Below are 13,591 nucleotides of genomic sequence, written 5' to 3' on the forward strand. Positions count from 1 at the left end.
AATTTTTGTTTGTGTACTGTTGCAAGAAACTGACCTTATTGGGCATTATGTATTAATATGGTAAAAAAAATATTTTTCTCTTTCATGTAATGAGACTTAGTAGTAATTCATGTGTTAATTTTTCCTTCCTGTAGTTGTGTTCACGTTCGTAGTTTAAGGAAAAGCAACATAAATGTGGATTTCTGACAAAGACTTCTAAAAGCGCTTTCTTGTAGAAGCTAATAAATCAATGGCCTTTCTTGTAGGAACCGTCTCCGTTATCCATTTCCAGTGGAAGTAAAGTACAGTCTTGGAGTCAAGAACATTATGGCCCTGTGCACGAGTCAGGTACAAACATTAAAGGCAGCAGACTTTGTGCATGTTGAGAACGGTTAAGAAAAACATTTATTTGGCAGAGAAAAATGTTGCAACTCTGATTTTTTTTTCTTTTTTATTATATTTTCAGTATTGTTCAATTTTTATTCTTATTTTCTCTGCTGCTTTAAGTACCCCCAAAAAAACTGAAAGGTGGGTTCCAACATGTAGTTACTCTAAAGGGTAGCTGGTCTCTTAAGAAAGAGTTAGATCAAAAAGCATTCCCGCTGATACTGGGGAAAAAATGGGAAAACAGTATTATCAAGTATAGAGGGCTTATAGTGAATGTCTTTAATGAGTGAGTCTTGCGTGGTTCAAAGAGTTCTGTATTCCACTGAAGTTCTGGTCATTTACATCAAGTGCTTATAACTACTGAACATGCCCTTTATAAATGCAATGCTCATTATTCTTATATGGTTCTTGAGCTGTAAAGAAACATACTGCTAAAGTTTTGATCCAAAGGGACAACACTCTTCTTTATCTTGCAATGTCATTGTTCTAAATAATCCTAAAGTTAAGCATTGCTTTCATGTTTATTAAAGGACCGACTATACATACATTCCTGAAACGAAGGTACCAGAGTGATACAGAAAGCCATTCTGATGAAGTAGAAACAAGCAAAGAGGAGGAAAAGAAAGGAAGCAGAAGAACAAAGTTGCAGCCTAGAAAATTATTTAAAATGGATGACACGGTTACTTACAGAGGTTAACTATGAAACGAAAGTTGATTATAGTTGTGCAAAAGTTGAAAATAGCATAATAATTTAAGTTTCAACCAAAAACGGTAACATCCATTAAAAAAAAAAAGTTTCAAAGAAAACAAATGACAAAAATAAAAAAGAGCTAAATGTTTAGAAACTATCTCCCTTTAAAAAGTCAGTAAATTGATCTGAAAATAGAAGCTAGTCCCAGCCATCTAATTGGTGCAATTAATCTGTATTTAACAAGAGCTGATCTAGGTTGTAACTACAGATAGCAAACTTCTTCACACTGAATTGTGACATTACGTTTTTTTTCCTTTTTTTTTTTTTTTTTTTTTTTTTACATTTCTTCAGTGTCTGAAAGCTTATCTACTGTATCTGTAAATGATCCATCTGTTTTGGGTGAGGATGTCTGGGAACCTGGTTATTCAGCTATCAGTATGTGTCAGAAGTTCCAAAAAGAATTTGCTAAGAAAATCGAGGCAAGATATTTTATATACAATATTAGTTGTCTGTGTGGTTACATGTGCATACGAATAATAGTTTTGTCTTACACTGTGGAATTTACTTAAAAAAACATGAAGATAGTTAAGTGCATATAACTTTAAGAAATCACAGAATTAAAGTTGCTTTTTAAGTCTTTTTTGATTTGATTTTGTACTTAACCCTCCAATGATTTTCTTTCCCAGATATGCTTTATTTTTAATCCTGTCCCTTATTTTAAAACAAGCTATGTTACTAAAGTAATGAGACTACTGCATTTTGGTTCTTTTCAAATTTATCAACACCATGAATGTGACTTACTAGCTAAAAGAAAAACATGAGCCTAAATAATGCATTTGTTTCTCTAAGACAGCTGCACACAGCATTCACTCCATGTGTACTTTATCTATTTTCAGGAAATCTATTTTTCAGATAGTGTATTTCTAATAAAATATCAAAAACATAAACCCATGATTATTAACATTTCATTAACAGAAAGTTTTTCCTTAAATATATAAGGAGATTTAAAAAAAAAAAAAAGTTTTTTTACTCAACACTATTGGTATTAGTAACAATTACAGCACTAAACATAATATACTTTTTTCTTCAAGTGAAAATAAACTGAAAGTAGTGTTAAAACATCTTTACAGAGCCGTTCACAAAAAATGGATCATTTTACAAAGCAATCATTAAGAGCTGCCCACCAGCATTTAGCAACAATGAATTACCAGCTTCATGAATGCAGGTGTGTAACAAAATATTTATTTTAAAGCACTTAAAATGCAATGAATATCTTCTAAAGGTAACTCATTCTGTTTTGGTAGGATTAGACAGCTGGACAAATTTCATTTAGTTATCCTTGAGGAAATTGAAAATTTTGAGAAAGATTCTCAGTCCCTGAAAAACATGGAAAAAGAATTCTTGGTTTGTATTTTAATTACTTTATCATGGAGAAAAATGAGTTTTTATGAAATCTATAGATTGCTCATAGGATCTTTATATTATTAATTCTATTTTTAAAAAGCTTTTCTGTTCTTCCTTAAAGTTGATTCAAATAATGAATTTGAAATGTCTGGATTGGCTTATGCAGTCCTGTAAGAATTTCTATATCACCATTATGTGTTGTTTTTTTTTTTTTCCTAGAATAAACTACTCATACTACTTCTAACAGGCTGTGTATGCCATTTCATATGCTTTTTTTTCAGCTGGCTTGTATTTCAGGTACAGCGTGTAGGCATTTGAAACTGATGTGCAGTGTGTTCTAAAACAAGTCAGTTGCCTGCTACTTGCTGTAATGTAAAGTCAATATACAAATAATCATGTTAACACAAGACTTCAGTAGCTTTTCTTTACTGTGAAGGCTTTTCTTTATTATTATTTTTCTTTTAATCATACTTAAATGTATGGAAAATCTGATTAAAGCATTACAGATATTCTTTTCCATCATTTTGAAACTCTTAGGCACAATAGGTTTACAGATTTCTGGCAAAATTGTTTCCATGAAAACAGAATTCCTGAAGTGCCTTATCCTGCCAACTAAACTTTAAAAAAAAAAAAAAGAAAAAAAGCCTCTATGGTTACTGTTTTACTCCTACTGATTCTGTGCTGAGGCTGTGAGTATGGGTTATTTTATTCATAATAGATATTAGTCGGTTTTAGTTAAGAAAATACTAGTTACTGCTGACTGTTACTTGTTAATATTTCTTTCCAGACCTTTTGGAAAAAACAGAAGCAGACTTTAAGTACGTACATGAAAAATGAGCAACAGAGGTTAGTGCTTTTCACTAATGCTGTTCTGAAACTTGTTTTCTTCTGTAAATTCAAGGTTTAAGTTAGGCCAGCTAACTGTTGTTTACTCAATTGCTCTCTTCCATAAAATAAGAATAGTAGATGAGAAAATGAGATTAAAATGTACTGGGAAAATGTAGTTTTTCTCCGATAGGAATAATATTAATGTTTTTAAGTACTATTAAACTAAAAATAATGGGATGTACTCCTGATATTTGGGAAACGTTCATATGTAGCAAAACTATTTGAATTGCCTTTTATTTCTTTAGATTTCAGATCCTGAAAACATCATTTGAAAAGAACATCTACCATACTGTTGACTATGAAGAACATATTTTTACTTCACAGGTATTACAAGCTTTCAGTTCTTTGCTGGTTTTAATCATATTTGTTTCTTCCATTATGCTGACAGATAGCAGTATTGACTTATTTTTCCCCAAAGAATTCCTCATCCTCACAATAACATTAATGAAACCTAGGTATTTTTGTAGCTTTTTATTGCCATAAAATACTTTTAATGTAACACTATTCAGCGTTTTAGAGCTAGATTTAACCTGTCAGAAGGTGTCTGCAGTTATCTAGAAAACTGCTGCAAGGCTTACACTGTATTCTGTGACTTTGTTTACCAGTGTAAATCATCCAAGAAAGAACAACTCAGATGCAAACATCCCTTTCCGTAAGCGGGTAGATGCATGCACATCTCTTTATTTCTCACTTATAAACCATTTAGGGATGTAATTGTCATCTTGAAAATGTTACTAATTGCAAGCAGAGAGGATACATTCAGTATGAGTATCTTTTTATAGATGCATCTTATGAAAGAAGACGTGAAAGGACTCCAAGAGAAATTTCTTAAAGAAATGGTAAAGGAAGTTACCTTTTCTTTTTATTTATTAATGATAATATAAGTATAGTTGTTTGAACGTTAGAGTTTAAAATTTTTAGTAATTTGTTACCCTATCAAGAATAAAAATGAATTAGAATCCTAGTATCACTGACATTTTATAGGTTAAGCCTTTTACTTGAGTGATGAAAGTATCAGGTAGCTATGGATATACTGTTTTATTTCTGAGTCTTAATATGTTGAATGATAACATTTCAGATATGTGAGAAGCAGGACGCTATGCACCAGAATTACAATATTACAATATTTTTTAAAAAGTTTTATTTCAAGCGTGTGATAATTGTAATGCTTTTTGTACAGCAAGAAGAGGAACTGATTAATGTTCGCAGAGGATTGCAAACATTGTTTCTATCAGAAGACGGAGAATTCTAAAGTAATATTTTCAGACACTTTCCTGAAATTCAAGCTGAATATAAACTCATTTTTAATGTGAAATTTGACAACTAGATTTATTTATTTATTTTACTTAAGGAAATATTTGTAATGTAAGTATATTTTCCTTAGTAAGATTAAAGTCTTTTGAATAAGACTTCTTTTATTAGAGAGATTTGGAATTACTTTACTGAATATGCTAAAATGCAATATGTAAATTTTTGGATTTTTAGCATATGCTATTTTGAAGAAGTCTTTATTAACATTTGTATAGATTATTTAACTGACTTTTAGAGAAATCAAATTTCACTTAAAATCTATGTTTTTGGTCTGTGTGTACAGAATATTTCTTTTGTCTGATGTAGAATACAGTCAAATTATTTAGGGTTCAAATAGCATGTGCTAATCTCAGTCCTATTAATCTGTGATATTTGATTTCAGTAGAAGTTTCTACCAGAAAACGACTGTAAACATTTATGGTTGAACTATGTTGCAGGTATTTGTATTAAATATTTCAGTAAAAATATATACTGTCTGTCTTGTTTTTACAAAATGATGTCATTACCATTCTGCTTTAAAGTAGCAATACCTTTTTGCATTTCTGTCACAGAAAACATTGCTAGGCAAATATTTTGTGTTGGACAATAGTAAGAGGGTCTAGTGTCTATAGCTCAGAAATGTCCTATGCACATGGAACAGACAATGTAAGTATATAGGACATCTTCTGAAATCTATGTAATCCGAGAACCACCAATGAGTCATAATTTACCTTTTTCCTTTGTTGCCGTATAGTGACTACAAGTTCTGTTTAATTTTAAGAGAAATACTAGCTTAGAACATGTACATCATAAATGCAGAAGAAACCTTAAACTACTCTGCATTTATACTTCCTTAGCAATCTTTTTAGCCTTTTTAACCTGCAATCCTGCGTATATATACTGTATTTTTTTCAGGCTCAGAACAATACCTTTAATTCCCAGTTTTTAACCAAACTTAAATGAAAGCTATTAAAAACTTATAGCTCATCAAGAAGAAGTAACAGATGTAGAGAATAACTCGTAGAATATGCCTGTCTTTGAGGTTGTCTACATCATCATATGCAGAGCTGCCTAGTTACTATGGAACTGACTCCAGATTAAGATTCACAACATCTCAGGAGCCTGGGCTCAGTAAGCACGGCACTTGTACAACTTCACAGCTTCTGGAGCTACCTTGAAGAGGGTACACACTCCTCTGTAGCTGATTTTATGACCACCATGGTCTAAAAATAATGTATTGGCCAACTTTGTGGTAACAGTTTCCCTCAACTTAGTTGCTTTACAGGCCTTTACCATTATACCTCTTATTTTGACACTTGGTTGTCTTTAACAGCACACATGCTTTCTGTCGGATTTCCATCCCATGTGTGATGAGAGTAGCATGGAGAGTAATTGGTGTAATTACTTAATGTAATTACTTACATCCATCATTGATGGGTAGTAGCTTATTGTAAACAAATAGTTGTAAAATATTTCTTACGAACTAAAAGTTAAAAATAGAAGACTATTCTTCATGGAAAGAAATGTATTGAAATGACCATAAAATAATTTGGTCCATTCATTCTATCTGTGTAGGTGCGTGGAGTCCTCTTTTAATTTTTGAGCCTCTGATTTTTTTTTTAAGCGTGTGATCACCGTCATCTCCACTAGATGGACCTCATGAGATGTTAAAGATTTCCTTTAGTGATCTACGCTGTATTTGAAACAGGATTTTCTCTCAACAGTACAAGATTTTAAGAAGTGCAGTATACAGCCAAATTCATTTCTTACATTGAGTGCATATTGGGAAAAAGTGCTATCTTTAATAAAAACTTTTGCTGAAATAGAAGTGTGAACTTGTACTGTCCATCTATTAGTTGTTACCCCACTCCATTAAATTCTAAACACATTGAGCAGGTACAATCAAATTTAACAAAGGTACAGATATGAAGCATATCATGACAGAATATTAACAAATGCAAAACTGAGCACAAGGAAATTGCTCATTTTTCAGTTTGTGGATGGGAAAGCTTGAGGTCATTCAAAGCAGACAACTAAAGTGATAGAAATTGTTCGCTGCAGGACTGTTGTTTTTTTTTTCCTCACTAGGTAAAGAATAGCATAAGGAAAATAGCCTCCCTAAGCTAACCATATTTCACATTTTTCCCATATTTCACATATAACCAAATTCAGTGAATTTGGCCACCAGTTATCTGACATTGATCATTTGTGGCTCTAAAATAGTCACAATGTTTTGTCTCTTACCAGACTGAAGCAAAAAGAAAGCTGGGATGGTTGCAATGAGGGGACAGCTGAGGATATGGGGAAGAAGCTAAGCACGTTGCTGCATAACTACAAGATGGCTAAGTTGCATTAGTAATCCAGCTCATAGACATTGTTTGGAATTTAAAAAAACTGCTCTAAGGTACCCTTAAAATATTTTATTACATTTTTTAAACATAATTTGGATGTATTTTATACATTTAGTTATCAAGGAAAGTCTGCTAGTCTGTGCTAAATAGGAGTGTTACCTTCATGGATCATTAGCCAACTTTGTAGTTAACAGTGGGTCATCTACAGTTTCTATGCTAAAAATGGTTCTTCTGCCTAAGAAACATTCCTCCCAATTCTTTTTACCCTTTTTGTATATTACACATTATATTGTCAATAAATATTTTAGTAATAAAAAATTGTTGATAAATATAATTAAAGGTATGTTAAAAGGCTAGTTACGATGTTACATATTTCTGTGAAAAGCCAAGTTATAAAACTGCAATTAATAGAAAAAAAAATCTTTGGATCAAGTAATTCAGTGATTCAAGTCTTCAACTGATACGTAAGTAAGTCAAACATTAAAAAGTTGTACAAAAATTACAGCTAGCTACAGAGCAAGCTAAATTATCAATGTCGACTTTGTTGGTCCTAAGCATGATATCTCCCCTGATTCATCAATTTCTTCAAGCATTGCCCTTACTGACATATTTTGTCGCACTGTATGTTCTTACCTTCCACTTGTAAATGTTAGTTTACTGAAAATGTAACGCTATTTTTGTTCTTGCGTCCCCACACGGAGCACCAAAGAGAACAGAAATTGCATCCACTGTTTGCACTGATTCTATTCACCAGCTTGCAGCAATTTAGTAGTATTCTATACAAACAATTTTACATACCTTTATTTTCTGGATTATTTTCATGCTTCATGGAGATCATCTCAACAAAGCTCCTTTTTCAGATTCTTTGACACTGAATGACTTCCTAAAAGGATGTCATTTAGAACTCTTGCAGATAAGTTTTTTCTTAGGAATTTGCTCCGTTTTGTTGTTGTCCCGTAAAGCATGCTTTCCAGGTACCTGTATTATTTTCTAACTTTTTCCTTTTGGAAGTATTTTGAAAAGAATTCTCAGGTGCTTCTAGATGTCAAGCATTATTAGAAATGTCTGGCTTTGTATTTTTCTAAACCAATTCTCTTTGTTATTACCATCAAGTAAATTCTTTCCTCTTACTATCAAGAAATCCTTGAACTATATATACATTTTTACTAATAAAAAACATTGAAATTGATTTGTTTGCTAAACATGGAAGTACATTTTTACATCAACTGTTTATGTATGGTTATCCAATTTAGTAATTTTTTAATGAGAATATCGGTGAACTTAACTGTAATTCTTCAGAGGGCCAGAACTTCAGCTAGTGTAAATGACAATCACGTTATGCACATTCAAAGGACCTGGTACAAAACATTGGTATTGCATAAGACGGAAATCTTAGTTAAAATCATCTTTTTGAAGACTGTCAATAAAGAAGCGATATGATCTGGTACATAATAATTGCAACCTCTTCCCTTCCCAACTGTCCCTGGGAAAAAAAAACAGCTTTAGGAAACATGTTCATTTCCTGCAATAAGTAGTCATTTAATTAAAGAACAAAAGTAACAGGAGTCAAAAATGCTTGCAGCTGTGTTAGACATTATATAAAAAAAGAATGAAATTATAATACATTAAATTAGTTTTTAGAACATGAACTTAAGTGTTTTACAAACTAATTGTGGTAAGTTCAAAATGTCTTGTCAACGTAATACTGAATGACAGTGTGTCATGTCCATTTATGTCAGAGGCCTTGGAATGGTAAAGCCTGTACATGCACAACGTCTCCTTTACCATGATAGACTGCAAAACAGTTTGAAACAAGTGGTAGAGGAGAGTAGTAGGTTCTTTCAAGTAGCTTTACTTCATTCAGTCTTTCTCAGCTGATCATCTCACTCCACAGGCCATCACTCTTCTGGCTTCAGAGTGAAGTTCATCTCTGGTGTTTCTTTCTCTATGTAAGTGCTGCAGAGTTTTCATCTGCAGAGTCCTTCTTTCACATAAACATCAAGGTATCCTGGACTGAACTTTAGGGAAAGACTCATACGTTCCCTGATGTGTGTTCAGCAGCAGTATCAAAAAGTAGACAGATTCTTCTCAGAAGAAAATTTCTATGGCCTGTGAAATCTAGGAGAAACAGGAAACATTTTTTTTCAATCTACTTCAACATTCTTTAAAAGTACATTTTTTAAAATATATGGTTTAGATTAACATTTTAAAAAAAATTAATTCCCTTTAAAGGTACATTAACAGTATTGAAAACTATTAGCAACTTAAAGTCTTAATTTTCACTGACACATTTCCACTTGTATGTCATGACTGTTGTGCAGTTACATTCCTCAAGGTCCAGACAAACCAGTTTCCAATTATTTGGGAGTGCAAACGCAAATATAGGTGTGGAACTGTGTATCTTTTGTTTGTTTTTTCTTTTAGTGATTAGGCCAGTGTTTGTCAGTGTCAGTAATACCCTTTATTGGGCCATGTTATTATTATTTTTTAAGAATAAAGCAATTCTGAGCCGATGCTTTGGAACATATGAAGATACACTGTTGGATTAATATATGATAGTCTTATATTCCGTCTGGAATAAATATGCTGTTGCTCTGTAGGCTTGTTCTCTTAGCTGAGATGTGTAATTAAAGTCTCAGTCATTTGTAATGCTTTAGCAGTAATTGTAAATTGTAAGCCTGTATTGCGCCTAATATCCTGACCAAATTTCAAAATACATCAATATAATCTACTTAAACTCCCCAGGTAGCTCAATTAGAGACGGTATCTTTCAATTCCTGCCTTAAACTGCAGCCCACCCATATTTTCCCATCTCACTCTATCAATGCACTGCTATCTTGCCATACACGTTGAGCCTGAACCCTGTAGTTAGAAGGGCCCTAACAATGGCATGAACAGTTAGAATTCTATAATTGTAGCATTTAGATCAACATACATTGTATTTATGACTCCAGTGTATTTGCCTGGATCATCTTTTCACTGAGCATACAAAGCTCCGTTAAGATCAGATTCGTTTCACGTTCAGAAACACACACAGAAATGCAGGCCCAGACACTGCAGAAGCGAGCCTTCCAGAATGTGAGACTGCACCCCAAGCTCCTTGGTACAGAGCTGGGCAACTTACTTTAGCAGCAAGCACCCTTGGGAATGCTTACAGACAGGGCAAGAGTACACTGTGCTATCAACAACTCCCCAAATTGTCTTTTAAGAGCAACTGGACTCACATAATAGACATAACAGAAATTGTAGGAAATAACTGCTATTTAAGTTTTTTTCTGTAAGTGACAAGGTCTTTTTGCAAGTAACTTCATGGCTGTGGAATCAGCTTCTCTCACAGTCATTCTCTTTTGGAAAATCCCAGTGTTTTCACGACATTTTAGACCTAGAACCTGTAATCGGTGTTGTGATGAGGCAAGTGCAAGACTGACTTGATGCACAGTGGCCCACACATTCGGACAGTCCCAAGTGTCCAAGCCAGTTTTCTCTCTTGATTTTCCTGCTAGCCTGCCATTAAGTGTGCTTTGAGGGGGTTGCACACATTCCAGTGGCAACTAACATTCAAGTGCTACTGAAATCTACAGGCTGAATCTCTTACAACAAATTTTTTGTTGTAACAAAAAATTTACAAGTCTTTATTATGGGCATTACTCCCCCATTTATGAGAAAGTTACAGTGTTTGGGTTAATGAGGTTGCACGCTCAAGTACACTCCAGTATTCAGTTGTTCATCTGCTTTAAACAACATCATAGGGGGTTTTGTTTGGTTGTTTGTTTTCAATATTATAGCCCTACATTTAATTTTTTGCCATAGCTTTTGAATCTTAGTTGCAAAAAATTCAAACTGAGTGATACTCTAAAGGTGGTCTGGGGTCTCCTCAATACATGCTAATGTACACTATATATATATATATAAATCAGAAAAGCAAAGTTCGGAATGGAATGAGAAATGTTTCCATTTCCTTTTAAAAGAAATGTCCCTATGTTCCCACATCCAGCATGTAAGAGCAAAATCTATAGATTCAGGACTCAAAGAGACTAGTTATTATCAGGCAATGGAAATGGATGGCTGGAAGACTGACCTTGTCAAATGTTTGCTTGATGCATGTACCTCCATTTCATTACTTTTGTATTCATTTAGCTCTTTCCGAATTGCTGCCTAGGAATTGAAAATAAAAGAGAGTTAAATAATTTTGTATTTATAAGCGTTGTAAAATACCAGACTTGCAGAGCAGAACAGAAGTTTCATTAAGTGGAAATGATAGGTATTGGGCACGGCAATGCATACTATGCCAGTAGAGATGCTGAATATTTAGGTTATACAGATTGCTGTTGATTATATGGATAAATAACATTTTTATGACAGTATGCATTGGCTAACATGGTTACAGCAAAACATATAACGTTTACAGAGGTTAAATGTCCCAGAGGTTAAATGTCTGCAAAATCCAATGTAGCATTTTAGACAAAGTAAGTAGAAAGCAGTAATATTTTAATTATGTCAGTACCTTATCAGCTGCTGATAGTCTTGTCCACGGTTTATCTGCTCGCCTGTCATAGTCCTGTGCTTTTGCCACTTCTACATAATCACTGAATCGAATCAGGATTTTTCTGTCTCTTAATTCATCAACCGTAGGTCTCTGATTAAGCTGCATTAAATAGTGTTGTAAAATAAAACCAATATTAATAACAAATGTTTCAATAAAGTGTGCAACATTTTCTGCTTCTCATCTTAACTTAGTGTGCATTTATGTATATGGAAAAAAAATACTAATTCAAGGTGGAAAAAGCACAACTCTTGGAAAGTCCAGGAAAATATTACGTCCTTCAAAGTATTGCTGGGAGAGTAACAATTGTTTAAATGGAGTTGTCGACTACAGCACAGTGGCTTTATAATGGACAAAAGAAGAATATATTTTAAGCTTTAAATTGATAAAATGCATCAATTTAGAATAGGTAAAATAGGCATAATTAACTTGTTATGATATAATTATAATATAAGGTTTGTTACAGTTTTTCTTACTGCAGTTCTGATTTTAAGAATACCTTAAATGCAAAGAGAAATTTATTGTGAGAGCACTCTTGGTGCTCAGAAAGAATCCAGCTCTGCTACTGATTGCTACAAGGAATAAAGTACTTCTTTGCTGGCAGTATAGTTGCAAAATATGCAGTGTGCAAGCAAGTATTCATTTTTTGATTTAAAGTTTAAATGTAAATATTCTATCAATTCTCGTAGCTGAGACATGGTAGGTACTTATATAATTGATATACTAGATACCACAATCTCAGACACTGCTGAGGAAGAGTTAAATTAAGGGAGGTTTTGTGTAGCAATGACCTCTAGGACTGGTTGATGTTGTATTAGCTTTCATAAATTTCTAAAAACTAATAGAAGGTATTACAAGATTTTACCTTTCTTGTCAGTCTCTGTTTGATTTCCCTCCTTTCTTCCTGTTCTGTTTGATCATTTCGTTCTAGAGAGAATATTAAAAAAAAGATGATTTTCCTCATGAAGAAAATCAGTAGTTTCCAAAGTTCCAGGCAATAAGAATTATATCACAGAAAAATTAGTAGCTGGTCCTTAGTTGTCTGCTTTGTTAGTTCAGTACATCTCTGTTGCTCTACTAGAACGTATAGTTACCTCTCTGTGAGGACAAGGTACTGGTGCCAATGTCAGCTTTTCCTGTGCTCTAAACTCCAATTCCAAGGAGATTTAATAAACCAACAGCAGTCACACCAACTCCAATTGCATAAACTTTAGAAAGAAAATCAAAATATTCCATAGTTAATCATCAATTTTTATTCTCTGTATTGCTGGAGCCATTATGTTGCTGTAGATGCTGAAAAGACTTATTGCACGAGCTTCAAGAAAAGTACGTTTTTTCCTGTAAAACCTTATTCTCAGGCTACACCTTTAGACGGTCACACTGCCACAGCAGTTATCTTTGACTTTGGTGCTTTTTTCTCTGCTATTCAGGATGTGCCACTGACATTAGAACCCCTTTATCCTCACGGGTTTCCTTTTTGTAGCATTTCATTCTAACCTAAGCCAGCTAGCTTTTGTGTGTTGTGCCTATTAACATTCAAGCCGTGATAACTCCTACACACCGGGTCTAAAAATAGACCAGAGTGCTGTAACATTGTGTGAAATATATCCTTTGCCTTGGGATACAAGGTAATGGCGTTTCTATTTCTAGTACTATCTGTTACTAAATTAAGGCATGAGCCTGTGACCTGAACAAAGCTGCAGACCTAGAGAAAAATGTTCAACCATTCTGGGAATCTCTAGATAGCACTGTGAAGTTTATTATACCATTAGCTGTAGATATTTCCAATGATAAGGCACACACATCATTTTTAATACACCTTAAAAAGACAATAGCACTGCAGATGAGTTTCCAAAATGGTAATTTTAGTAATGAATTATTCTCCCATATTTTTCCACACGTTACATTACACTGAAATGCCATCATAAGTATCTGCTTAGAGTAAAATAGTGCAAAGCCACAACTGACTATAGCAGAAATGTAAAGCAAATGAATACAAAATATTATAATGTGCTATATTAAAATTCAGTGGCAAGGCATAGAAATTTAAAACAGAGA

General features: G+C 33.4%; 2 protein-coding genes across 21 annotated transcripts in view; one reads left to right on the forward strand and one right to left on the reverse strand.

Moving 5' to 3' along the window:
- The window catches only part of SYCP2 (synaptonemal complex protein 2), a 30,426-nt gene extending 25,301 nt beyond the window's left edge, over positions 1-5,125 (forward strand). For 12 of the 14 annotated variants that reach the window (XM_080558121.1, XM_080558132.1, XM_080558126.1 and 9 more), the window contains 9 exons: positions 246-327; positions 897-1,058; positions 1,409-1,536; positions 2,188-2,282; positions 2,362-2,461; positions 3,249-3,307; positions 3,595-3,673; positions 4,132-4,188; positions 4,530-5,125. In XM_080558121.1, coding sequence (XP_080414247.1) covers positions 246-327; positions 897-1,058; positions 1,409-1,536; positions 2,188-2,282; positions 2,362-2,461; positions 3,249-3,307; positions 3,595-3,673; positions 4,132-4,188; positions 4,530-4,601 — 834 coding nt within the window. In that variant the 3' untranslated portion in view covers positions 4,602-5,125. The remainder of the gene's footprint in view (positions 1-245; positions 328-896; positions 1,059-1,408; positions 1,537-2,187; positions 2,283-2,361; positions 2,462-3,248; positions 3,308-3,594; positions 3,674-4,131; positions 4,189-4,529) is intronic. The other 2 variants (XR_013940026.1, XM_080558131.1) reach the window with 2 other exon arrangements.
- The window catches only part of PHACTR3 (phosphatase and actin regulator 3), a 112,675-nt gene continuing 99,956 nt past the window's right edge, over positions 873-13,591 (reverse strand). For all 7 annotated transcript variants that reach the window (XM_080558148.1, XM_080558147.1, XM_080558145.1 and 4 more), the window contains 4 exons: positions 12,399-12,460; positions 11,495-11,635; positions 11,069-11,145; positions 873-9,108 (listed from right to left, as the gene is read on the reverse strand). In XM_080558148.1, the coding sequence (XP_080414274.1) occupies positions 9,093-9,108; positions 11,069-11,145; positions 11,495-11,635; positions 12,399-12,460 (296 nt within the window). In that variant the 3' untranslated portion in view covers positions 873-9,092. The remainder of the gene's footprint in view (positions 9,109-11,068; positions 11,146-11,494; positions 11,636-12,398; positions 12,461-13,591) is intronic.

The sequence above is a fragment of the Anser brachyrhynchus genome (assembly GCF_964034855.1).
Source record: "Anser brachyrhynchus genome assembly, chromosome: 16".
Lineage (NCBI taxonomy): Eukaryota > Metazoa > Chordata > Aves > Anseriformes > Anatidae > Anser > Anser brachyrhynchus.